Consider the following 27,666-nt stretch of genomic DNA (forward strand, 5'->3'; position numbering starts at 1 on the left):
TTAAACAGTGAAGTTTTAAATCATTGATAACATGGACTAAAAAAAGTCTCAATTTTTTCTAATTTTGTACCAATAATAATTGCACAGGAATTGATTTTTATTTTATTTTATAAATATATTGCACAAACATAATATTTAAATAATGTCATTAGATTTCATTGATTCTCTATCTTAAATATGGAATTACTTCACAAAGACATAATACCCATTTTTTCTGAAGAATTGGACAAAATAAAAATTACACAAAGTTATGAAATATAGAAATGGGATGGGCAAAAGTTGTTCACAATGTTAGTATGTGCAATATCTGAATGAAGAAGTTTTTGTAATGAGTAAAATTGAGCTCCGATGAAAAACCAATCTTCTCACAAATTGTTCAAATACCAAAAAAGGTAAATATATTGAAAGATCTGGCTATCTTAATAGTTATGCACCATCTGTACAATGTTTAAAGCCGTCTGTGCTTAAGTACTATTATGGACAGATGACTCATGTGGCAAAGACTCCTTGAAATGCAGCCACATTATCCTGTTGTCTAAAATCAACAGCTAAAGGACTAATGCTTAGCATGTCCTATTGGAATGAGGAGCCCCTATCATTATGTCATAGTGGAGTGTGCACTATTTACTTAATATTGCAGTTAACAAGAGGTGAGCCCCACTCACAACCTAAAACTTGTGAGGCAGTGGGGGTGGGGGGGCATGGGGGAGAGAATCATTCCAATTCCCATGAACAAAATAGGGGAAAATGCATTATCAAAAATACAATTTTCACACATTCTATTATATCTTTTCTTCTATATTTTGGCTGAAAACACACAACTTTACAGTGGCTGAATTATCTTAAGGAGTCTAAAAATATGATGTGAGCTGTCAGTGTAAGAAAGGGAAAAGGTGATTCCCGGCAACGCTTGAAGTGTAACCAGTTTGACAAATTGAGTTGTGTAAACACTCAGGAATCTCATGTGACCTAAATCTAAGGCTAACCACAGGAGAAACTGTAGAGGGGGAAAAAAAGCTGCCTATGGAATGTTTTATCAATTACATATCAATGCAAAAGGCATAAGGATACCTACAAGTCTTCCAGGGTTGTATTTTTGTAATATTATTGGACCAGCTGTAAGAAGTACATTCATTAGATTATTGCACCTAAATATTTTCTCCCAACAGCACATCAAAGCTTAAGAAGAGTTGTTATGAAGTGTGAAACATTGATATGCAATTCTGCAAGAAGTGGCAGCCAACATTCTATTTTTCTGTTAAATACTAGTACCGATACAGTTTAATCCCGTGCTTTAAAAGCACTTATGCTAAAAGATGGAGAAACATTTGATTACACATTTTGTAATACTACAATTGATGCCCCTTCCAGCCCTGGACAGATCAGACAAATCAATGAAGCATAAACTTCCATTCTCCATAGGTGCTCAAACCCCGCATAATACACAAGCCAGGCAGAGGTAACTCTACCAGAGTCTTTGGTAACTTATGACCTGTAGGTAAATGTATCAGGAAGCATGGGGCTTGCTGACCATATAACATACTCTGTGGCACAAAGCAAAGGGCCCTTAGTCTGGAGCATTGCTTTAGGTGAAAGTACTAGTCTATAAGGGTACAATGTGACTGACGAGTGTAAATGACTAACACCACAATACACTTTGTTAAAAAGATCACTGTTAACAAGACCAGTGAATTATCAAAGTTTAGCCATTTTCTTTGTATATTCTGAATCCTCTGGTGAATTCCACAGATTAGTACTCATTTTAGAACTGTTTGGTGATGAAACCATACTGTGGTTATTTCCCAGTGGTACATTAGAGTACTTGCTTGGATGTAGCAGTCACCTTTCTTGGGCTCTTCCATTGCTAATATTGATGGATTAACATGGTCACAAGCTGACTCATAACATCAAAACATCATGCTGATTAAAATCTGCCTCCCCATAATAGATATAGCCATGTTCCATCTTGCATAAAACATGAAACCTTTGAGTCCACATGAGTTTCTAAGGGAACTATTATTGATGGACTATAATGCAGCCAACATTATTTAAATTAATTGTAGGATTTCCTAAAGGAGGATTCTCACAAATTTTTTAAGTATAGCCCCCAGATTCCACACTGAGCACGTTGTTAGACCCTCACCAGAATTTACTGTTTGAACAATTAAATGAACAAAAAAATGCTGAGACCTAACTGCAATAATAACTTGAAGGTGGGTGTTTGTTAAAGGATTCATCGCTGGCCATTTAGCACAATGCCGCCTTAAGCCAAGGTGAATATCGATGTGTTAGAAACCAACAAGAAATGTCAATCTTGGCATTTATCATCACCTCACAAACATACATTGTGCAACACATTTCATCAAAGAGAATTACTTTGCCTAGGTGTAATAAGCCTAGATGGTTAAACCACAAAAATTACACAGTTGAAAGACTGGTTTCCCAAGATTAACATTTCAAAATAGACCCTAACTATAGCAAAATATTTTATCGTAAAAGCTGTAAAATTAAAAAGTGCTCCTCCACTAATTCCTAATTATGACATTGCACACATTCTTTGAAATGCAGACTGCATCACTTATACCGTGTCCGATACCACTGACACACACCATATAATAGTTCATTTCCACAGACAGCAACATGTTGTTCTTCTGCTGATCATGTATGTTTTTTCCTTATGTTCTGTAGGGTTTCGAAACGGACTGCACAATTGTTAATCCTGCTAATTCGCAGTATACTTCTGAGAGGAACTGATTTCCGAGAATATGTGCATCAGAAGGACATATCACACAGGTGCAACTTCAGGGATACCAACCTGCACCTCTGGTGCCCTCTGTAAGGTTGTTTCTGTCTGTGACACTGGCACAGTTACACTGTCTCTGTTTCCAGAGCTTTGACTGTTCAAAGTGTTCTTGTCATCAATCTTCTTGTCAATGTCTGGGCAGTTCTGTACAAAGATGACCCTGTTGTATGCTTTTAGCCTTCGCCACAGTTGAAAGTAGACTTTACACTGCACATACATGAAAACGAGGCCTCCTGTAAATCCAATGGCTACCACCACCAATTTTGTCCAAAAAGGCCATTCTAGAACACCTATTAAAAAAAGCCACCATGTTTATCCATTATCACAAAAATCACATTTCTTTTTCTTGATCTTTTTTTCCTAAAGTTTTTTTTTTCAATTATCAAATGTAAATATTGCTAAGTTATTTTCTGAATGAACATCATAGGACTTTGTTCTTGATGGCTTTAGGTATATCTGTAACAGTCAGTGTAATTGCCCTGTGCCATGTAACCGTGGCCCTGAAACAGCGTTGGACTACTGCTGTAACTCCAGTGTGTAACGACCACAAATTCCGCCGGGACCTCAAAACGACGAGACCCAGGTAAAGTTGCTAGTCACCTAGTTTGGGGACGGAGCCTCGGCCCATCCTAAACAAGGCCACTGATGCAAAGTGGGCAGGATCATGGGCTAGCAGTTCTCACTTCTTTGACATCGCAAGGATCTGGCGTCTAGTTTGGAGGCTCGTCAACCAATGGGGTGAGGCATACCGCCGTCCTGAAGAGTGCCAGTGGGTCCCACTGGGAACAGGGGACCAGGCTAGGGAAGCAGGCAGACTCCTGGAGACAAGATAACATTCATTTTTTTTAAATTAGTGATATTATCAGTCCCCTTACAAACGGAGACCAAGGGACTACAAAATTGCATTTCTTGGGGTGGGTGGAAATTGAGCATCCTGAACAGCATGAATCAGCTTGTGACATTCCACTGACCGTGCCTCTTCAACCGTGGCAAATATTGCTAAAACTTTGAGATGCCTTTCGAGCCTTTCTAAAGACTTTATAATTTTCAACACTATTTCAACCCTATTGTGACCTACGTAGGTCCCTTGCAGTCAGATTCAGGTGAATTTATAATGGGGAACAAAGAAATGGCAGACCAATTGAACAAATACTTCGGTTCTGTCTTCACGAAGGAAGAAACAAATAACCTTCTGAATGTACCAGGGGACAGTGGGTCTAGTGAGAAGGAGGAACTGAAGGATATCCTTATTAAGCGGGAAATTGAGTTAGGGAAATTGATGGGATTGGAGGCCGATAAATCCCCAGGGCCTGATAGTCTGCATCTCAGAGTACTTAAGGAAGTGACCCTAGAAATAGTGGATCATTTTCCAACTGTCTATTGACTCTGGATCAGTTCCTATGGACTGGAGGGTAGCTAATGTAACACCACTTTTTAAAAAAGGAGGGAGAGAGAAAACGGGTAATTATAGACCAGTTAGCCTGACATCAGTAGTGGGGAAAATGTTGGAATCAATCATTAAGGATGAAGTAGCAGCGCATTTGGAAAGCAGTGACAGGATCGGTCCAAGTCAGCATGGATTTATGAAAGGGAAATCATGCTTGACAAATCTTCTGGAATTTTTTGAGGATGTAACTAGCAGAGTGGACAAGGGAGAACCAGTGGATGTGGTGTATTTGGACTTTCAAAAAGCTTTTGACAAGGCCCCGCACAAGAGATTGGTGTGCAAAATCAAAGCGCATGGTATTGGAGGTAATGTACTGACGTGGATAGAGAACTGATTGGCAGACAGGAAGCAGAGAGTCAGGATAAACGGGTCCTTTTCAGAATGACAGGCAGTGACTAGTGGAGTGCCACATGGCTCAGTGCTGGGACCCCAGCTCTTTACAATATACATTACCAATTTGAATGAAGGAATTGAGTGTAATATCTCCAAGTTTGCAGATGACACTAAACTGGGTGGCGGTGTGAGCTGTGAGGATGACGCTAAGAGGCTGCAGGGTGACTTGGACAGGTTAAGTGAGTGGGCAAATGCATGGCAGATGCAATATAATGTGGATAAATGTGAGGTTATCCATTTTGGGGACAGAAACACGAAGGCAGAATATTATCTGAATGGCGGCAGATTAGGAAAAGGGGAGGTGCAACGAGACCTGGGTGTCATGGTTCATCAGTCATTGAAGGTCGGCATGCAGGTACAGCAGGCGGTGAAGAAGGCAAATGGTATGTTGGCCTTCATAGCTAGGGGTTTTGAGTATAGACAGAAAAGAGATGAGTAAAAGTGGAGGGCAGAGAAACCAAAGGCAAGAAACAAAAAGGGCCACTGAATATAAAAGGGCTGCAGGAGGGGTAAAAACTAAAAATCATGGTTTAAAAACTAGGATGAAAACACTCTACCTAAATGCACGCAGCATTAGAAATAAAGTAAATGAGTTGACGGCACAAATCATTGCAAATGGGTATGATTTGGTGGCCATTACAGAGAAATGGTTGCAAGGTGGCCAGGACTGGGAATTAAACGTACAGGGGTATCTGACGATTCGGAAAGATAGGCAGGAAGGGAAGGGAGGTGGGGTAGCTCTGTTAATAAGGGATGATATCAGGGCAGTTGTGAGGGATGATATTGGCTCCAATGAACAAAATGTTGAATCATTGTGGGTGGAGATTAGAGATAGTAAGGGGAAAAAGTCACTGGTCGGCGTAGTTTATAGGCTCGCAAATAATAACTTCACGGTGGGGCGGGCAATAATCAAGGGAATAATGGAGACATGTGAAAAAGGAACGGCAGTAGTTATGGGGGATTTTAACCTACATATCGATTGGTCAAATCAAATCGCAGGGGGTAGCCTGGAGGAGGAATTCATAGAGTGCATATGGGATTGTTTCTTAGAACAGTATGTAACAGAGCCTATAAGGGAGCAAGCCATTTTGGATCTGGTCCTGTGTAATGAGACAGGAAAAATAAACGATCTCCTCGTAAAAGATCCTCTCGGAATGAGTGATCACAATATGGTTGAATTTGTAATACAGATTGAGGATGAGGAAGTTGTGTCAGAAACGAGCATACTATGCTTAAACAAAGGGGACTACAGTGGGATGAGGGCAGAGTTGGCTAAAGTAGACTGGAAACAAGGACTAAACGGTGGCACAATTGAGGAACAGTGGAGGACTTTTAAGGAGCTCTTTCATAATGCGCAACAAAAATATATTCCAGTGAAAAAGAAGGGCGGCAAGAGAAGAGATAACCAGCCGTGGATAACCAAGGAAATAAAGGAAAGTATCAAATCAAAGACCAATGCGTATAAGGTGGCCAAGGTTAGTGGGAAACTAGAGGATTGGGAAGATTTTAAGCAACAGCAAAGAATGACTAAAAAAGCAATAAAGAAAGGGAAGATAGATTACGAAGGTAAACTTGCGCAAAACATAAAAACAGATAGTAAAAGCTTTTACAGATATATAAAACGGAAAAGAGTGACTAGAGTAAATGTTGGTCCCTTAGAAGATGAAAAGGGGGATTTAATAATGGGAAATGTGGAAATGGCTGAGACCTTAAACAATTATTTTGCTTCCGTCTTCACAGTGGAAGACACAAAAACCATGCCAAAAATTGCTGGTCATAGGAATGTGGGAAGGGAGGACCTTGAGATGATCACTATCACTAGGGAGGTAGTGCTGGACAGACTAATGGGATTGAAGGTAGACAAGTCCCCTGGTCCTGATGAAATGCATCCCAGGGTATTAAAAGAGATGGCGGAAGTTATAGCAGATGCATTTGTTATAATCTACCAAAATTCTCTGGACTCTGGGGAGGTACCAGCGGATTGGAGAGCAGCTAATGTAACGCCTCTGTTTAAAAAAGGGAAATCATGTTTAACTGACTTACTGGAATTTTTTGAGGATATAACGAGCATGGTGGATAGAGGTGTACCGATGGATGTGGTGTATTTAGATTTCCAAAAGACATTCGATAAGGTGCCACACAAAAGGTTACTGCAGAAGATAAAGGTACGCGGAGTCAGAGGAAATGTAGTAGCATGGATAGAGAATTGGCTGGCGAACAGAAAGCAGAGAGTCGGGATAAATGGGTTCTTTTCCGGTTGGAAGTCAGTGGTTAGTGGTGTGCCACAGGGATCAGTGCTGGGACCACAACTGTTTACAATATACATAGATGACCGAGAGGAGGGGACAGAGTGTAGTGCAACAAAATTTGCAGATGACTCTAAGATTAGTGGGAAAGCGGGTTGTGTAGAGGACTCAGAGAGGCTACAAGGAGATTTGGATAGGTTAAGCGAATGGGCTAAGGTTTGGCAGATGGAATACAATTTCGGAAAGTGTGAGGTCATCCACCTTGGGAAAAAAAACAGTAAAAGGGAATATTATTTGAATGGGGAGAAATTACAACATGCTGTCGTGCAGAGGGACCTGGGAGTCCTTGTGCATGGATGCCAAAAGGTTAAGTTTGCAGGTGCAGCAGGTAATCAGGAAGGCAAATGGAATGTTGACCTTCATTGCGAAAGGGATGGAGTACAAAAGCAGGGAGGTGTTGCTGCAACTGTATAAGGTATTGGTAAGGCCGCACCTGGAGTACTGCGTGCAGTTTTGGTCACCTTACTTAAGGAAGGATATACTAGCTTTGGAACGGGTACAGAGACGATTCACTAGGCTGATTCGAGAAATGAAGGGGTTAACTTATGATGATAGATTGAGTAGACTGGGTCTTTACTCCTTGGAGTTCAGAAGGATGAGGGGTGATCTTATAGAAACATTTAAAATCATGAAAGGGATAGACAAGATAAAGGCAGAGAGGTTGTTTCCATTGGTGGGGGAGACTAGAACTAGGGGGCACAGCCTCAAAATACGGAGGAGCCAATTTAAAACCGAGTTGAGAAAAAATTTCTTCTCCCAGAGGGTTGTGAATCTGTGGAATTCTCTGCCCAAGGAAGCAGTTGAGGCTGGCTCATTGAATGTTTTCAAGTCAAAGATAGATAGATTTTTAACCAATAAGGGAATTAAGGGTTCCGGGGAGAGGGCGGGTAAGTGGAGCTGAGTCCACGACCAGATCAGCCATGATCTTATTGAATGGCGGAGCAGGCTCGAGGGGCTAGATGGCCTACTCCTGTTCCTAATTCTTATGTTCTTATGTTCTTATGTTCTTATAGGAGCAGGGAGGTCTTACTGCAGTTGTACAGGGCCTTAGTGAGGCCTCACCTGGAATATTGTGTTCAGTTTTGGTCTCTTAATCTGAGGAAGGACGTTCTTGCTATTGAGGGAGTGCAGCAAAGGTTCACCAGACTAATTCTAGGGATGGCTGGACTGACATATGAGGAGAGACTGGATCAACTGGGCCTTTATTCACTATGGTTTAGAAGGATGAGAGGGGATCTCATAGAAACATATACGAATCTGACGGGACTGGACAGGTTAAATGCGGGAAGAATGTTCCCGATGTCGGGGAAGTCCAGAACCAGGGGACATAGTCTTAGGATAAGGGGTAGGCCATTTAGGACTGAGATGTGGAGAAACTTCTTCACTCAGAGAGTTGTTAACCTGTGGAATTCCCTGCCGCAGAGAGTCGTTGATGCCAGTTCATTGGATATTCATGAGGGAATTAGATATGGACCTTATGGCTAAAAGGATCAATGGGTATGGAGAGAAAGCAGGAAAGGGGTACTGAGGGAATGATCAGCCATGATCTTAGTGAATGGCGGTGCAGGCTTGAAGGGCAGAATGGCCTACTCCTGCACCTATTTTCTATGTTTCTATGTTTCTATGTGACATTTTGCCATCCCTTTGAATGCCATTTACACACAATTTTCCTCTTTTGCCACTTGTGTGTTCCCTACATCTGCCCAAATCTGTACCTGGATCTAAGAATAATCGTGGAAATAGGCTGACACCATCACCCAAAGTCAAAATTACCTCCTTCCTTTCATGCAGACATTGCACCAGGTCTTAGCCATTTAAAACTGATTTACACCAGTACATGAAAACCAGCCACCATGAATTGAAAGCTGAGGCTGTGCACTTGTTACAGTGGAAAGGAGTAATTTTAGCTTTTGTTGTGGGTGGAAAATGGATGGTTGTGGATCGGACGCACATTAGTCACCCCCACCATCTTCTTTTCCATTGACTTCAACAAAAGGAAAAGCAGGCAGGGTAAAATCAATCTCAATTTGTAGCTGTCTGTGAACCTAGTACAGCCAGCCCATTTGGAGCTGTTCTAATTAATAAAGCATTACTGAAAAGTAAAAGTGAATGAATAAATCTATAATTTATGATTGAAAAACTAAAAGTGCATTTAATTTAATTTTAATCTTTCTCCACCCTTAGAAAGTGCATGCTGCAGCAGTCAGTGTCACTCCATCAGTGAATGATCAAAAACTGCTGATGCATTTTCTCAAAGACTTAAAACTGATTATTGTATGAATTTTTGGTTTTAGAAGGTACACACTAAACATAACTTACTTATTATTGTCTGCAAATGGAGGGCTCTCTGAGTGTGTAACAGGTATTATGGGTGCAAAACCTTCTGGTTTCTTTCCATTTACAGTAACAGTGCACAGTAGCTGTTTCAATTAATGACGCCAAAGGAGATCAGCACTGGGACTGCTTGAAATGCAGGGCTGGATTACCAATTGAGGTCTTGGGCACCAAAAACATTCAGGGACTTTCTTGACCTCTCATACAACCCCCTCTCCCCGATCCATTAAAATGCTGGAGCACCATCTTTGCATAGGGCCTTGTATTTGTTTGGTGACCTTGACCATACGGCCCCTCGAGCCTGCTCCGCCATTCAATAAGATCATGGCTGATCTGATCATGGATTCAGCCCCACCTCCCTGCCCACTCAACATAACCCCTTATCACTTTATTGTTTCTGTCATAAATTTATTCAATGTCCCAGCTTCCACAGCTCTCTGAAGCAGCGAATTCCACAGAGAGAAGAAATTTCTCCTCAGATCAGTTTTAAATCAGCGACCCCTTATTCTAAGATCATGCCCTCTAGTTCTAGTCTCGCCCATCAGTGGAAACATCCTCTCTGCATCCACCTTGTCAAGCCCCCTCATAATCTTATACATTTCAACAAGATCACCTCTGATTCTTCTGAATTCCAATGAGTAGAGGCCCAACCTACTCAACCTTTCCTCATATGCACCACTGGCAGGTGAGACTCCTCACCACCATTACAAACTTAGACAACTACCCCTAGGAAATAAACTTTTAGTAAATGATTGTAGAGAGGTTTCTGACCATTCATAGTCAGTTGGTAGAAAATCTAGTCTTTACTAGCAGTAAGTTGGATGAAATCTTTTTATTAATTAAATTAGTTATTAGAAAGGATCAAAATTCTCGAATGAATAGTGGCATTATTTTGCAATCTGCCACCATTTCTGCAGGGCCAGAAGAAATGTGCTGGGGTTATAGTTATACACTTTGAAGACATCAAAACCTGAGAGATTTGATTCTAAGAAAACAATCACATTAACTCAAGTCGTGAGAATTTTCCAGAAACAGTATCATGCAATTGTTGCTCATGTACAAACAAGTGGGATTATTCCTCAGTTTGGTGAAATTCTTCAGACTTACCACTAATGTCGAATCCATATGATTTTTTGTCTTTTTTACACAGTAGTGCAGGTTTCTATAGTAAGAGGGCACATTCATAAATTACTTATTCTTACCATTGTCATTACCCTGTTTGATCTCCTCTGCTGTTCGGTCTATCAGGACATACAAAGACCATACAACACATGTGATCGCAACAATGTGGAAGGTGACAGAGCAGATAATCTTCCTCCTCTCACTTGTTGACATCTGCAGCTTTTCCCACTGGAAGAAGCACAAGACAGAGAGCGAGAATTATTTTTGTGGTTAAGGGTAACTTTACAACCATGTAATGCAATGTGTCAGAAGTGACTGCTCGAGGGGTGATTATACTGGAGCACCTTGAAGTCAAAAGTTTAATTGAGGAAAGAGCAGAGAAGAAGCCACTGAATGACGAGATCATCCCAGCTTTTTGTGAGCATCATTATCATCATCATAGCCAGTCCCTCAGAATCAAGGAAGACTTTTTTTCCCTCTTAAAATGAGTCCTTAGGTGGCTGAACAGTCCAATACGAGAACCACAGTCCCTGTCACAGGTGGGACAGATAGTCCATATGATTTTTCGTCTCTTTTATACAGTAGTGCAGGTTTCTATAGTAAGAGGGCACATTCATAAATTACTTATTCTTACCATAGTCATTACCCTGTTTGATCTCCTCTGCTGTTCAGTCTATCAGGACGTTTCCTCTGCCCACCTTAGACTCGTTTGCCTTGAAGGAGTTCCAAGTAGAGCGCTTGCTTTGGGAGTCTCGTGTGAGCAATGATGATGTTAGTTAACACATCTAAAGCTGCTATTTGAAGACAGTCAGTCAGTCACTAGTTTATTTAAAAAACGCTAATGTATCTCCTAAAATAGCAGGCAAAGGGTGAATGTGTTAAGCATTTATTGACGAATATTGTCAATAGTAATTTCTACTCTTGTTTCTGGGCAGGAAATGGAAAACAAAATCGGACATGATTTCCACTTCTTGTCAATACCCAGCAATTTGTGTTGTAAAGTGTCCATCTGTGAACATCAGGCAGTTTAATTTCCTTTGCACTATTTTATAACACTGGTTAACACAATGGGCCATAATTTGCCCATAATTTGCTGTAGCAGAGCATCAAACGGTGTCTACTATTCGTTGGACTTTCCTTTGTATGTTTAGGTTTGTAAATTTTTTATGTGGCTGAAAGTCTGTCTGTATCAGGTCTGTAAAACTTAGCTGTGTAATTTGTGTAAGCATGTTATTATTTTCATTTTGAAGATATTTAACATATAGACCTATAATGTACAGGCAACATTTATAGGGTTATATAAATGAAATGGTTGTAAAAGTTGTTGAAAATGTGAGCTGATAACGTCGCAGTGAGGGAAACAGGGCATCAGGGACCTGAGTGAACATGGCAAGCAACAGTGTATCTCCAATGAGATTGAAGGATTGTGAAAATACCAGCAGATGGACTGAGAAGGAGGGTGAATTAGAGTGGGTGGTCAAATAAGGGACAGAAAGAGAAATAACAAAAGGGAAAGAAAAATTGAATTCAGAGGAAGAGAAAAAGAGACAGAAAGTAAAAATAAAAAAAGTAAACATTTTTAATTTTACCTTATTAAAATCTCCAACAATTAAAACCAGAAGGAATGAGACTCCACACTTGTAATAGTTCATTTTCAGTGCGAATGATGTTGCTTAGCAGTAATGACCAATTATCACCGTTAAAAGGGCACTTACACTTGAAATGACAAGACTTAACTTGCTGTGGCATGTTTAGTATATATCTACCATGCAAATACAGCAACTTTACATCATTCACTGCATTTCAATGATCAGGCAGCCAGCGAGATACCATTTGCATGAAGGTAATGGTAGAGAGGCGCAGCTTGGACAGCAACTTTTGGATTTTTGAGTTTAACGGCACATCTGCTCCTCACCTGAAACTGCTGTACCATTTGCACACAAATAATAGCAAGAGCCATTAGGTTCACATTATTTTGACAGCAAATTCTGGTCCATTAATGTTAAATTCCTGTCTGTGTTACTTTAAAACTAGCTCATTGCACCAGCATCCATTACTTTTAAATGATTCTCTAAATTTAAAAGACAATGCTGATACCATGTGTTATCACAGTTTTTACAAGTTTCATTAAGCATACAGAATCTAATTTGGTATGGCCCTGAAATTATTCTGGAGGATACTGCTATATGAATGCTTAATGTGCTTATCTAAAATTTCTCTCTGCTATTTTAGCAGCACTATTAGCCATTTATTTTAAAACAGGTTTCTACGAGCCCCTCAAGCCCGTTTGCCCGCTCAGAAAAACCGTTAACGTTCGGTAAGTAATGCTGGCGAGAATTTCCACTTTTATGTCAAAAGTAATTAAAACTAATTGCCCGGTGAGAAAATGGGCATTGCACCTTTATTCACAATGGTTTTCTCGGCAGTTAAGGGGAAACCAAGTAAAACAGGTGTTTTTTTAAAAATTTAGTCCGAGGCTGCGGTTGGGAGGGGGGGAAACTTAAAAAAAAAATTTCAATAAAAAAATAAATAAAAATGTAAAAAGCATTCCCAAGACACTTTTACACCTAATCACCATTTTAACATTAAAAAAAAAACTTTAACTTACCTTTCTTTACAGAGCACTCACCCACCGCCCTGTTTAAGCAGCTTTTACAGGGCGGTTCCCTCGGCGATCTGGACGGGCTTCCGTTGAGGCCAAACTTAGGCCCTGGCGATTTTCTTGACATTGCATGTCGGTGGTTTGGTCCCGGTGGGTGTGTTCAGATGTGGGCGATACCATTAAAAAACTAAGGGGGAAACCTTCGCCGGGCGGGAAAACAGCTGAACCGCCGGGAAAATCACCGAGAACCCGCCGAAAATGATAGGAAAATCTAGCCCATTGTCTCTACTAAAACAGTGGTGCAAAGAATTTCAGATTAGCGCGTTGGTGTTAATAGACATGTAGCACACAGCGCAATTTAAGGATCAATTGGTGATCATTGCCAATACACTCTAGTCTATTAACTCTTGGTTTCTCACGACTGCTACAGGTTAAGAGAGATTCTGTTTAATACTAATGGAAGAAGAATTTGCCATGCTTCTCACCAAGAATGAAACCAATTTACAATGTGGTGATTATAAAATGGTTTCACTCTTGCTCTGGAGTACAGGTAAACACCATCGTGATCAGCAGCAAACTGTCCTCTCACCTTGGAGAGATTGTTGGAAAAAAAGCTGAGTGAGGGAGTTAAACTAAATAACACAAAAGTAAAATGATAACTTATTCAGCAAAACAAATCTAAATTAAAAACAGGACACAAAGCAAATATTTCACATGCTAGGCAACAATATCCACCATTACACTTTTACTGAAACAACTGCTGTCAAACATTGGTTCTAATCTTTCCTTTGTTCATTCTATTCCGAGCAACATTTGACAGTCATTCTCTTCCATTTTGAAGTCTCTTCACAGGATGGACACATATCCTGCTCCCAGACCTCTGTTAACGCTGTGTGCAGCTATATATCTGATTGGGGCTGGGAGATTTGATGTTTCCTCTTCTTTCCTATGGGGTAGTTCCCCGCTTGCACTCTACACATGTCCCAGTGTCTTTGTCAAGGTTGGGACCTCACTGTGTGTGGAATTGGTGGCTCTAACTCAGTGACCATAACTCTGTTTTTGACATTTACTTTTGACTTAGTGTAGCAAGGTGATGATGTCAGATCAAAGGTTATTGTTTACTTTACAGTCAGTGGCATCAAGCATTCCCCTAGTAGCAGTAACATAATGTAGAGTTTGCCAACATTTCTATGACAGTATGTCCAAGCCTAAAACAGCCTAACTGCAAAGTGCAATTTCCTTGTTCCTCACACTTACACTTTCTGAAATATCTATTCTTTTACACCCTGTGTGTCAGTGCTGTATTAGTGTCAATCATGCTGAATTGAGGAGAAATGTCACGCTGTTAGCTTGTATCCTCTGGGAGTTTGGTTGACAGTTTCCAATACTCTCCACTTTAGAACAATTATCAGACACCACAGGTAAGATATGATTATCCTTCCTGGTGAGCTTGGGTTGTTCGGCTCTTCCAGCTGACAATGAAATCCAAAAGGGAAAAGGAGACAATAATAGGGAAATTGTCACCAAGATAAAGTAAAAATAAAGATATGAACATCCTGGAATAAATAATATCCAGATAAAAGAAAATCTTATTTAGTCCTTGAAAAGTAATCTTTTAATACTAACAGATTTCTCATGGCATTACTCACCACCACAGCTAAAAACAATAATGGTGCGTCTGCCAGGTTTCTCATTCTTTCTGTGATTCCATCTATCTCTCTGTCTCCTCTCTCTTTCGGTAGGTTTTTCACTGTGTGTGTGTGTGTGCCTTTCATGTATGTTCCTTCACTGATTTCTGAAATTGGTACCTTTTACACTTTAAAAGCCTTTGTCACACAGCAAGATAAAAACCAAAAGTAGGGGATCTGGGCCAGGAAAACAGAGAGGGACCCTGGAGATTTTAGCCCTGCCTGAGAGTGAAAAAAGAGGGAGTAGGGTCTGGTCTGGGAGAGGGTAGTATATTCAGAGCCGTTGATTTTTACATTGAGCTGGACTTTCTTCGACGACAATGGGGATCTGTATCCTGGCAAGATCAGAAACTGTTGCAATCATGAAGTTAGAAATTGTACCTGGAGGGCATGAGCCTGGTGATATCAGGGAAGGCTCTAGCATCCAAGGTCAGAGATTTAAAGGGAGGGAGGTGGAGCTTGAGGATCTGAAGCTGGAATGGACAAGCCAAGTGGGCCTGAATGGCAAAGGTTGAAAGAAAGTGGATCTTTTGTAAACTCTTGTGTTTGGAAACCTAGGCCGCAAAATTTGGCTCCGTAGTGCCCACACTACAAGTATTGCTTTGGTTCATAAATGTGGTGTGGGCTGCACCGGACGCCATCTTGGGTAGCATGTTAGCGAGGGCGCAGTGAACCTGTACCGGATGTATGCAGAGTCACCGTAGCCACGATGGCAGCAGTCTGAGCTGGCATGACAGAAGTCATCACTGCAACACTCAGACATTGGGTCACTTCCACTTGTGCTGCAATGGAAGCTGAGACATCAGCCATCAGTCACTGCATCATGGTCTGTAAGTGTGCTAATAGAGTTGGCCACCACTTGCATGCTAGAAAGGATGGGTTCCAAGCTCTTCGCAAAACCCTGTGTCAAATTGGTGCCAGACTCCTCCATGCTCATTGACATTACCAGCATGCTTTCTGCCAGGCCTCCCAATGCACCAAGCATTTCATTGTGCATACCCATCAGCCTTCTTCTGTAATCTGCCCCATCATAGTGCTCATCTGAGTCGTCTGCAGCAGAACTCGTGTGCGACCTCACCCTCCAGCACGCTGACACATGCACTATCCTTTCTCTCTCCCCTGGTTGAAGGCTACTCAAGTCCGATGTCTCATCACGTGCAGATTCCTCGTCTAAGCTATCCTCTAAATTACACGCAGTGTCGGTATCTGAGCTGGAGGCTGCGAGTGTAAAATTGAGTGACAGTGCTGTGTCTTCCTCAATCACTGCCTTCTTCCTGCTACCTCTGGTTATGAGCCATCTTGTCCTGTAATAGAGAGGGAATTGTGTTAGTGAGTGTGGTGCAATGTGTCTGCAATGGTTGAATAGCTGACAGTGTGTGCAAGCTATGAGATATGGTTGTGAGACTTGCAGCAGTGCTAAGTGTGTGAGGATGAGGTATGAGTCCTGTTTGATAGAGATTGTCGATAGGTGAGTGATGGGGGTCTGGTGCTGAGCAGTGTGTGAGGCTAGTGGTGCAGATGGTGGGATATGGCATTTGAAGATGCAGTCACTGACCTTGACCACTTGTGAGAGATAATTGAACATTTTGCGGCCTCCAGGTCCTCGGGACTTGATTCCAGGTCTTTGGGACTTGACTCCTGGCATTGACTGCCAGGTCTATCTGCTTCCAATGCCTTTGCAGAATTTATCTGGAGGACCTCCTGGCCCCCTGTGGATAGAGGACTTCTTTCCTCCTGTCCACCTCCTCCACCAAGGCCTCCAGTGCAACATCAGAGAAACTTGGAGCATGCTCCCTCCCCTGTTGCACCATTATTCAGTCTTTTTCCTGCCTAGAGTCTCCTTCACAAAGAGTTCCAGCACTTACCCCAGCCAGAATGCACTTCCTCTTTAAGAGGTGCAGGCTGGCTTTAATAGTGCAAGCTAGATTTAAATGCTGCTTGCATTGGAAGTAACGGGTGTGGGTTAATAGCTCATTGTGAGTCCTGCATCTATTTTCAGAGTCTAATTTAACCACCCAAGTTTCCAAGCATTACCATTGCTGTGTTGGAAGCACAACAGGCTTTTGCTATAGATCAGCAGAGTGAGTTTTAAGTTGGTCATCATCATCATCATAGGCAGTCCCTCGAAAAAGGGATGAGTTCACAGGTGTTGCTCCCTATAATGGCTGCGGCCTGCTGATGGCTCTGTCATCACTGGGACCAATAGGTCAGCCAGATGTCGCGGGTGTTGATTCCTCTGACCCTTCACTTTAGTTTTTAGAATCAGGTGGAGCAGCGTTTGGCGAATTAGTGGAAGTGGCAATGCTGAAGTTCAGCTAGGCTGCCTCCCCTAATATTCCATCTTGAAGAGTGGAAGATGCCTGTGCGTGGATTTTTTTAACGTGTGGTGGCCGTTGCACACCAGCCACCACACGGGCTTGACAGAGTTAGGTCTTGGTCCAGTGGCAAGGGTTACCTAAGACAACTGGAGACCAGCTCTGCTGCACGGACCTAGTGTGCACACATATCGCAGTGTGGGCTGGCCCGTGCTGCCCCAGGGCCCTCGCCTCTTCTGAGCCCCAAACTCACGCCTCTCCTGGGCCCTGATCACTTCCCTCTACAAACTCTTGCCGCTCCTTCCCCCCTCCTGCTGTACCTGCCCGCACTTCAATCAGCGACCTGACTTCGCAGCCGTCGCCCTCCTGCAGCAGCATGCACTGCACCCTGCGGTGGTATGCCGCCATATGCTGCTCCCTCCAATGGCCCTGGCTTGCTGATGGTGTTGCAGGCTGGGACCGCGGAGATTTCTGGGCCGGGCCTCCGCACGCTACTCCCTCCAATGACCCCGGCCTGCTGATGGTCTTGTAGGCCAGGACCGCGCCGATTTCCGGGCCGGGCCGCGCATGTTGCTCCCTCCAGTGGCCCTGGCTTGCTAATGGCCCACACCGATTTCCGGGCCGGGCCTCCGCACATTGCCCCCTCCAATGACCCTGGCCTGCTGATGGTCTTGCAGGCCAGGACAGCGGCAATTTCCGGGCCGGGCCGCGCATGCTGCTCCCTCTAATGGCCCTGGCCTGCTGATGACTCTGTCATCACTGGGACCAATAGGTCAGCCGATGTCCCAGGTGTTGATTCCTCTGACCCTTCACTTTAGTTTTTGGAATCAGGTGGAGCAGCGCTTGCCGAATCAGCGGAAGTGGCAATGCTGAAGTTCAGCTAGGCTGCCTCCCCTCAAGCATCTGTTCTGCAGCAGCAAACCGCTGGGCCTCCAACTTAGGAGCCAGGCTTTAAGGTTTGACAACAGGAATTGGAAGGGCACTAAATCACAGAGAAAGTCCGGGGCTAGAGTTGGTGCTGTCCACAGTGCTAGAGAGGTTGGGTCACTCTTAAAAACTACAGAGAGGGAGGGATGGAGCAGAGCTGGAGCATTCAGAGCAGGAATAAGTGGAGCTCGACCTGCCGCACTTTCTGTGGTCCTAGGATGGAGCCGAGGCCAGGGAACATGTATAAAATGAGGAATGCAGATTTAACAGAGTAGGGAATGGGTAAGTATTATGGCCTAAAACAAGTAGAAAAAATTCCCAACAATCTGTTTGCTTTATGGTATCACATGGTTAGCATGGACCAATCAGCGAAGGCTACAGGCTCATTACAATCATAAAATCTTACAAACGGAAGATTTCAATGTGGAATTAGAGGTGAAATTATCCCATACTTATCCCATGCTTACAATTAAAAAACAAGCCGTTTCTGAGATACCAGCAAAAAAGGGAACAATGCCATCTAGTGATCAAAAACTTTACTGCACTAAGAACACCCTAATCCTCTTTTCAGCTTTATTAAAACCCGGAACTTGTGATCTGTCAAGAACGCTCTTGACAGATCCAACACATCCCTGGGAAAAGGGCATCTGCGGATGGAGAGTTGGGCTATAAGGCCAGTGAATGCCCATGAAATTCGTATACCTGGTAAAAGCAGGGCTTTAAAAACAGAAAAATAAAACGTTATCAATAATTTATAATTTAAAAATCTGTGAAATAAGGTAAATTTATTTTTAGCCATTTTAAAACATATAAATTTATTTTTCAAAAAATGTGTTTTAAATATGTGTTTTAAATACCATTTTAGTTAATTTTAAATATGTGATGTTTTTTTTTTATTTATTTGATGCGTATTGGTATTTTCTGGTTATTCCCTGAGGTTTCCATACAAATTCCTTTCCCTGGCCACTGACTCCATCCCTCTCCCCGGCTTCTATCTGATGCTGAACCACACTGTTCACAACCTTGGTGTCATGTTTGACCCTGAAATGAGCTTACGATCACATATCCGCAGCATAACTTAAGGTGGCCTATTTCCAACTCCTTAACATTGCCCATCTCTGCTCCTGCCTCAGCTCACCCACAGCTGAAACCCTCATCCATGCCTTTGTTACTGCTAGACTTGACTATTCCAATGAACTCCTGGCTGGACTCCTCATTCTACCCTACGTAAACTAGAGGTGATCCAAAACTCGGCTGCCTATGTCTTAACTCGCACCAAGTTCTGTTCACCCATCATCCCTGTGCTCGTTGACCTACATCTCGATTTCAAACACCTCGATTTCAAAATTCTCATCCTTGTTTCAAATCCCTCCATGGCCTCGGCCCTCCCTATCTCTGTCATCTCCTTTAGCCCCACAATCCCCTGGGATGTCCGCACTCTTCTAATTCTGCCCGCTTGAGCATCCCTGATTAAAATCGCTCAACCATTGGTGGCCGTGCCTTCTGTTGCCTAGGCCCTAAACTCTGGAATTCCCCGCCTAAACCTCTCCTCTCTACCTCTTTTTCCTCCTTCAAGATGCTCCTTAAAACCTACCTCTTTGACCAAGCTTTTGGCTACCTACCCTAATTGCTGCTTATGTGGCTAGGTGTCAAATTTTTTGTCTCTTAATACTCCTGTGAAGCGCCTTGGTACATTTCACAAATACTAGTTGTTGTTGTAATATTCCAATTTGTCTTTCTCAGATCCAAGTGTATGAGCTGCCAGTTCCCCACAATAAACTTCATCTGTCTTAGATTTGGATCACGTGCTACTTCTTTTTGTAACTTCCTCCTACCATCCACAACTTACTCTGTCTTCTAACTTAGCATCAATTGCAAACTTGGATATATAACTTTCTATTCCTTCATCCAAATGATTGATATATATGGTGAAAAGCTGAGGGCCCAGCACTTATCACACTCTGTCAATCAGAGAACCAACCATTTATCACTACTGTGTAGCCTAGAAATTCGATAGCCCCCAAAAACGGGCACAGGGAATGTGATGCGATAGCAATCCGCGCCCATTTCAAGGACTGCAGACAGCATGTAAAATTCGGCTAACTGCTACTTTGTATTATTGTAGAATTAGTCAGATTCTGGACTACCATTAGCACTCTACTGTAAGGTCTCACTCCACCCTGTCTCTGTAACCTCCTCCAGTGCTACAACCCTCTGACATCTCTGTGCTCCTCCAAGTCTAGACTCTTGTGTATCCCTGATTTACATCGCTCCAACATTGGCGCCCATATCTTCAGCTGCCCTAATCTCAGGAATTCCCTCTCTAAACCTTTCCACCTCGCATGGCGGGGGTCGTAGAGTGGCCAGGAGCATGGCGGGGTCATGGAATGGCCAGAAGCATGGCGGGGGTCGTAGAGCGGCCAGGAGCATGGCGGGGTCATGGAGTGGTCAGAAGCATGGCGGGGGTCGTAGAGCGGCCAGGAGCATGGCGGGGGTCACGGAATGGCCAGAAGAGGCCAAGTTAAGTTTAAAATGTTAACAGTTCTGTGGAATTGCTTTGGGCCGGATGGGGCAGGTGTGCTCCTTGAGCCTCGCAAGGAATCCTTGGGCTTTCCCAGACTTAGCTTTGCCTTGCACTCCCAGCACTATTATCAGTTGCCAAACACCCTCCCCACTGCTAACTTTATGGCATGGACTGTTACGTTGGGTCCTGGTGTCGTTGGGTCCCCTCTAGCTGGCTTTGGGTGGGGGATTGTCCCGCTTTATTCAAAAGAAGCACGGGAGATAAAATAGCTGAGCTTCCCAGGAGATTATCCCTCCTGCCTTCCTCAAATGCACCCCCAATTAGAATCAGCCACAGCGAACTGACATTTGTTGGTGACATCATTACTAGTAAAGGCAATAAGCCAGACAGTATGAAAGTCGCAGCTGTTGAGCACATGTCGCATCCATAGTGCAGGAAAGATACGCAGAGGCTTAAGTATGTGGTTAAATTCACATCCGAAGATGTATCACCTCTGAGAAAACTGCTAGAAAAGGCTACTGATTAGAGTTGGAAGCACAAACAGGAAGAAATATGGGAAACAGACTGTTATGCTGGAGCCAGTTCTGAAGCTCTAAAAACCTTTAAGACTGATAAAGATTACAGCTGATGCTTCACAGAATCAGGGCCTGTGCTGCTGCAAAACTGTGATCACCCGTGGCAACACATCGAGCATGCCGACTAATGTGGCGACAAGATAGACACAAATGAAGAAAGAACTGTTAAGTAAGATGGGGGAAAAATTTGTAGGCGCCATGAGAGTTGCTGGTGTCACCGGCAACTCAGGTTAACGGCCGCTGAAAATAGACGAAGCTCTATGAGAAAAATTTACACTGGGGGCTAAAGATTTTGAACCCAGCGCTAACTTACTGTGTAACACCCTCTTGGTGGCATTAGTGCAGGCATGGGAGTCAAAGTTCCCATCCTGAAGCAGAATTCCAGCTTCTACTGTCCTTTGGGAGCGAGGCTATGGAATTCGCAAGGAACTGTGAGCAATTAACGGGCTATGAATTAAAGAGTTCAGAACTAACAAAAATTAAAATTATGTGAAAAAATAGTTTTCATCCCTTACTGTCTTTTAAAAATAATTAACATTAAACAGAAGTCCCAAATATGAGTCTTCAGCACTTAAAGCTGAATTCCCTTCCGAACCTCAAAAAGTGGAAAAGTGCTTCAGCACGAACACAAATGGCTCAGCAAGCCAGGGAAGGGACACCCAGGGTCTTGCACACAGCACTCCAGCTTTGTGCAGGAGGTCAACACTGCAAGAGAGGTTCTCTACCCACAGGGGATAGGAGGCACTTCAGAAAGAACGATATGGGATGACATCACCGAGGTCATTACTGGCAGCAGTGTCGCCCCCACCACCTAGCCACAGTGCCCAAAGAAGCTCCCTGACATCAGAGCAGTAGTCATGGTCAGAGAATGCATCTTCAAAAGCCATCTCCTACCAACTGCACCACGAGCCTAACACAATGCTCAATGTACAGCTCCCCCCGCCCCGATCACTCACCTACCAACAATCTGTACCAATCATGAGAAACGCCTCCCATTCCTAGCTTCACCTCAACCACTTGGCAGAGACGGTGCTGACCATTATGGCAAGGGCATTGCTGAGGCTCTGACCAGCAGTGGGGCTGAAAGGATACAAGGTGCTGGTATCCTCATATGTTATCCTCCTTCTCGCATGCACCTCTTACTTTCCCACCCTCCCCTCACCACACCTCCACCCTTGTGCCTTTCTCATTGCACACAGCCATGAAATGCAGCCTGCCCAGCCAGTGGTTGGCCAGGAAGAGGAAGGAGGAAAAGAAGAAAAAACACCGTCACTCGATTTCACATTCCTAGCCACCAGCTCCTCAAGGTTGACCAGTAAGACCATTTTCAGTGTCCCTCACTAAAAGTTAGCAACCTTCCAGCAGCCATGATGCACCCACTGGGGTAGCACTGTGTGACATCGGTAGGATAGGCATAAGCATATACAAGAAAGTTACTAAGAGAATGCATAAGGGCGATGAGTTGATCTTTTTATGTCATATTAGATGGATAGTTGTATAAAGTTAGATTCGAAAGTTTGTTTGCGGGTGCTTTTATTTCAGTATTGTAGCCATGAGGATGCTGTGCTGGTCAGTAACAGAGGGAAGGTATGGGACTAAGATTGAAAGGGGAATTAGGGTTATGGACCGCAGGCGGATGATTCCATCCCGAATATCCTGACCAGAAAGGGCTGTCTAGGTTGCATCCTTTCTTCTGCTTCTTCCTCTACTATGTCTTCCTCTTCCCTCTGCGAGCGGATGCTGTAAATCTAAAATGACAGCATAAAATGGTGGAAATACTCAGCAAGTCAGGCAGCATCTCGACCCGAAACGTGAACTCGGTTTCTCACTCCACGGATATTGCCTGACATGCTGAGTATTGCCAGCATTTTCTGTCTTCTCAGAGGTCTCCTTTACCAGCTGAGGCCTTGCAAGCATCCAGCAGCACTCCCTACACATTTAAAAAAACTTTTAACATCTATTGCAACAAGCCACTACTTGATTAAAATAAAAAAAACAATCCAAAAGCTTAAATGCAAACTTACCTGAAAGATGTGTGTTTCCCTTTAAGAGGTGCTGACAGCACCTCTGTCCGTCTTCTTGCAGCTGGGTTTACCTGGTGTGCTTTGGACCCAGCATTAAACTCAGTCGGAGTACACAGTGGATTTTCTTTGCAGGGCAATACTTCTTAATAGCTGAGTTGTCGGGTCTGGAAAAATGGAGGAGGCCGCGGGACCCACCATCAGCTGGCACAAGAGTGGCGGCCACACTCTTTGGCCATTTTTTGCCAAATTTTTATGATAACCCACTATTCCCTTCTCCCTCATATGTTTGTCTAGCCTCTCCTTAAATGCATCTATACTATTCGCTTCAACCACTCCCTGTGGTAGCGAGTTCCACATTCTCACCACTCTCTGGGTAAAGAAGTTACTTCTGAATTCCCTATTTCTTGGTGGCTATCTTATATTGATGGTCTCTAGTTATTCTCTTCCCCACAAGTGGATACCCTCTCTTTGTATACATTCTATCAAAACCTTTCATAATTTTAAAGACCTCTATTAGGTCACTCCTCAGCCTTTTTTCAAGAGAAAATAGACCCAGCCTGTTCATCCTTTCCTGATATGTATACCCTCGCATTTCTGGTATCATCCTTGTAAATCTTCTCTGTTGTCTGTTCCATGGATCTGAACTCTATAAACTGTTGGATGGGGCGAGGGATAATTCTGCACGTCCTACACCCTAGTGCTTGGTTTGCTTTTTTATGGCCTTGCTAACCTCTGTCGCTACTTTTAGCGATTTTGTGTATTTGTACTCAGATCCTTTTGCTCCTCTACCCCACCCAGACTTACGCCCTTCAAGTAATAAGTGATCTGCTTATCCTTCCTACCAAAATGTAATACCTCACATTTATCTGTGTTGAAATTCATTTGCCAATTATACGCCCATTCTGCAAGTTTATTAATGTCTTCCTATAATTTGTTGCAGTCCTCCTCAGTATTGATTACCCCCCAATTTGCTGTCATCCACAAATTTATAAATTATGTTTTTGATTGCAAAGTCTAAATCGTTAATATAAATTGTGAACAACAGTGGTACCAGCACTAATCCTTGTGGAACACCACCATCCACCTCCTGCCACTGTGAATAGCTACCCTTTACCCCTACTCGCTGCTTTCTGTTTTGAAGCCAGCTAGCGATCCATTCTGCTACTTGTCCCCTGACTCCGCATTCTCTGACCTTGTCCATTAGTTTATTTTGTGGTACCTTATTGAAGGCCTTTTGAAAATATAGATAAATTACATCTACAGTATTATCCTTGTCTCATACTTCAAAAAATGTAATGAGGTTGGTCAAACAAAGACTTTTCCTTTTGAAATCCGTGCTAACTATTCATTGTTATACTTTTGGCTTCTAGATGTTCTTCTATTTTCTCCTTTAGTAGGAATTAAATTATTTTTCCTACCACCGATGTTAAGCTGACCAATCTATGGTTCCCTGGACATGTTCTATCTCCCTTCTTAAATGTAAGTATTACGTTAGATATCTGCCAGTCCTCTGGCACTACACCTTTTTTCTAACAAATTATTGTGTAGTAATGCTATCTCTTCCCTAGATTCTTTTGTAATCTATCTGGACCAGGGGTCTTATGCTCTTTGAGTTTGATTAGTTTACTTAATATATCTACACTTTTTATTTTAATTTGAATTTAATTTTAATTTTTTATTTTTATTTTAAATCGCATCATCCAATGTCATCTCCATCTGTTCTATCTCCCTGGTGATTCCTGAAGGAAACTAATTGTTTAATACTAATGCCATCTCTCTATCGTTGCCTGTAGTATTATCCTCTCCATCCCTTAGTGGCCTTATTCCCATCCCGACTTTCCTTTTTTAATTTATATGCCTGCAAAATATTTTACTATTTTGTTTTATGTTCCATGATAATTAAATTTCATAGTTCCTGTTTGCCTTCTTAATTGTTTTTTTTAAACTTCTTTCCTAATCGCTTCAAGTCTCACTTGTCATGTTCTCCCCTGCTGTCCATGTGCTTAATTTATGCCTCTTTTCCTACCTTCAATTTTTCCCAATGGTTTGTTCTTTGTAGATACAAATAAGGATGATGAAGGCTACAAGAATAGGACCTGAGGGTGTCACACGCACCAGGCAAACCTATGCACATTGCTGGTGCACTATAAAGAAATATAAACTTGAAAGCGAAAGCAACAAAAATATTACGTTGACATGGCTATGCCAATATCTGACCCAAAGAACATCTGGAATTTCCACTGGGGTTTTCCTGATTCCCTGCTGTAATTTGAGCGAAAGATTGGCAGAGACTCCGAAGAAATGGTGGAAACAGTCGTGTAGGTCATTTCTCCATCAGCTGTGGCTCAGTGGGTAGCATACTCGCCTCTGAGTCAGAAGGTTATGGGTTCAAGTCCCACTCCAAAGACTTGAGCACAAAATCTAGGCTGACACTCCAGTGTAGTACTGAGGGAGTGCTGCACTGTTGGAGGTACCGTCTTTCATGTGAGACGTTAAACTGAGGTCCCGTCTGTCTTTGCTGGTGAATGTAAAAGATTTAAAAGAATGTAAAAGAATGACACTATTTTGAAGAAGAGCAGGAGAGTTCTCCATGGCATCCTGGCAAATACTTATCATTTAAGCAACATCTAAAAAATAGATTATCTGGTCATTAACGCACTGCTGTTTGTGGGAGCTTGCTGTGCACAAATTGGCTGCCGCATTTCCTAATGACTCGGACTAGTCACCAGTGACTAAACATCAGAAAAATGTACTCCTTTGGCTGTAAAGCATTTTGTGACATCCCGAGGGCATGAAAGGAGCTATATTATTGTAAGTCTTTCTTTCTTTTCATGGTTTCCGCCAATCTTTTGCGGAAGTTATGGCAGAGGATTGGGAGAAACCGCTGTGGAAATCATACCCCAAACCAAGACACAACAGTACGGGTTCTTTGAGACCCTCATAGAAGCAGCAATAGAAAGAAATGGAGCACAGTAGATGTACAAAGAGACTAAGAATTCCAAAAAGCTCACATGAAAGATTCATGAGGATCATCCAGGTAAAGAGAATTATAAAATAATTGAGCACAAGGTCATGTATTGGTTCAGATTAAGTCAGGACATTGCTCACTTAGAAAGTGCACTGAGGAGGTTTACCAGGATGCAATCAGGGATGAGGAACTTTAGCTATGAAGAGAGGCTGGAAAAGTTAGGACTGTTCTCCTTGGAACAGAGAAGGCGAAGAGGTGACCTAATAGAAGTTTTTAAGATGATTTCGATAGAGTAGATCGAGAAAAACGACTCATTCTAGCGAGTGCATCAATAATTACAGGTCATAGATTCAAAATCATTGGCAAAAGATCTAGAGGGGAGATGAGGAGAAACGTTTTCACTCAGAGAGTTTTTGGGATTTGGAATGCTCTACCTGAAAAGGTGATGGATACTGATTCCATAAGTAATCTTAAAAGGGAGTTGGAACTCGCTGCCACAAGAGTTACTTAAGGATGAGAAACTTACAGGGTTATGGACAAAAAGCGGGGGTGTGGGACTGAGCGCAACTGCTCTTTCAAAGAGCCAGCACAGGCACAATGCGCCGAATGGCTGCTGTAAGTTTCTCTGATTCTATGGGCTAGACATCTATATCGCCCAAAAATGGGCAATATTTCTGGCGTTAGTGGTTTTACTATTTTTTGGGATCGCCGGAATATCACCCATTTAAAAATCATTGGGCGTTAGCTGTCGCAATGTAAAAGGGGCAATAGCGATTTATTCCATCGTGCAAGGCCGGCGTCCATGGCAACGGCCATTCTGCGCATGCGTGGTTTTTATTTAGGTGATTAACTTTTCCCGTGATTCGGGAGGTCAGGAGTCATCTGCACATGTGCATAACAATTGAAAGAGAGAGAGAGAGAGAGAGAGAGAGTCATTTGAGGAAAGCTGATGGTGATTTTTGACAGAATAATTCTAAAAAAAGGAATGGAGTACGTCGAGCCCGGTTTAAGTGATGTTGGCAAGGTGGCGGAGGTGGGCGAAGGGAGTGATGTTGGTGGCATGGCAGAGAAGGGTGGCAGAAGGCGTGCCAAGAGATTTTCAGATGAGGCAAATGCTGCCCTGGTCCACGAGGTGGAAACTCGTTGGGCCCAATTAATCAGTGGTGGTCGTGGGAAACCCCCACCACAAGTCTGTCAGAGAATTTGGGCGGAGATCGCAGAAGTCGTGTCATCGGTGGCACATGAAGTCCGTGGGCAAAACTAATGCCACAAGGGCTGCAAGACCTTGTTGGTTCCGGAAGAGTAAGTATTACATTTATAATTATAATTGTAATGATGCAATGACTCATTAATTCAAATGTAGATCTGCTAGATTGTAATTTAGCTGGTAATCTTGGTGTCATGCGTTAGTTCCTAATCACGATCTTATTTAATTTATTCTCAGACCATAGATATAGCCATGCATTCAATTGCACACAAAGCAAATTAGCCATGTCCTCCTCCACCAAGGAAGCAGCAGGGCCAAACCCCTTGCCGCAAGGCTTCCGGAGTGGTTCAATGCCTGCGCTGACCCCGTGGAGATTGGTTCGGTGAGGTCGGATTGCTCCCAGACCGGCAGATGTCAACCTGGACATGATT

The 27,666-nt window shown here is 42.8% G+C and overlaps 1 protein-coding gene across 5 annotated transcripts in view; it reads right to left on the reverse strand.

Moving 5' to 3' along the window:
- Window positions 1-262: 262 nt before the first annotated feature.
- LOC139247491 (E3 ubiquitin-protein ligase MARCHF1-like) overlaps window positions 263-27,666 on the reverse strand; it is an 801,353-nt gene continuing 773,949 nt past the window's right edge. For all 5 annotated transcript variants that reach the window (XM_070871648.1, XM_070871643.1, XM_070871642.1 and 2 more), the window contains 2 exons: window positions 10,486-10,633; window positions 263-3,093 (listed from right to left, as the gene is read on the reverse strand). In XM_070871648.1, the coding sequence (XP_070727749.1) occupies window positions 2,786-3,093; window positions 10,486-10,633 (456 nt within the window). In that variant the 3' untranslated portion in view covers window positions 263-2,785. The remainder of the gene's footprint in view (window positions 3,094-10,485; window positions 10,634-27,666) is intronic.

The sequence above is a fragment of the Pristiophorus japonicus genome, chromosome 2, assembly GCF_044704955.1.
Source record: "Pristiophorus japonicus isolate sPriJap1 chromosome 2, sPriJap1.hap1, whole genome shotgun sequence".
In the NCBI taxonomy this organism is placed as follows: Eukaryota; Metazoa; Chordata; class Chondrichthyes; family Pristiophoridae; genus Pristiophorus; species Pristiophorus japonicus.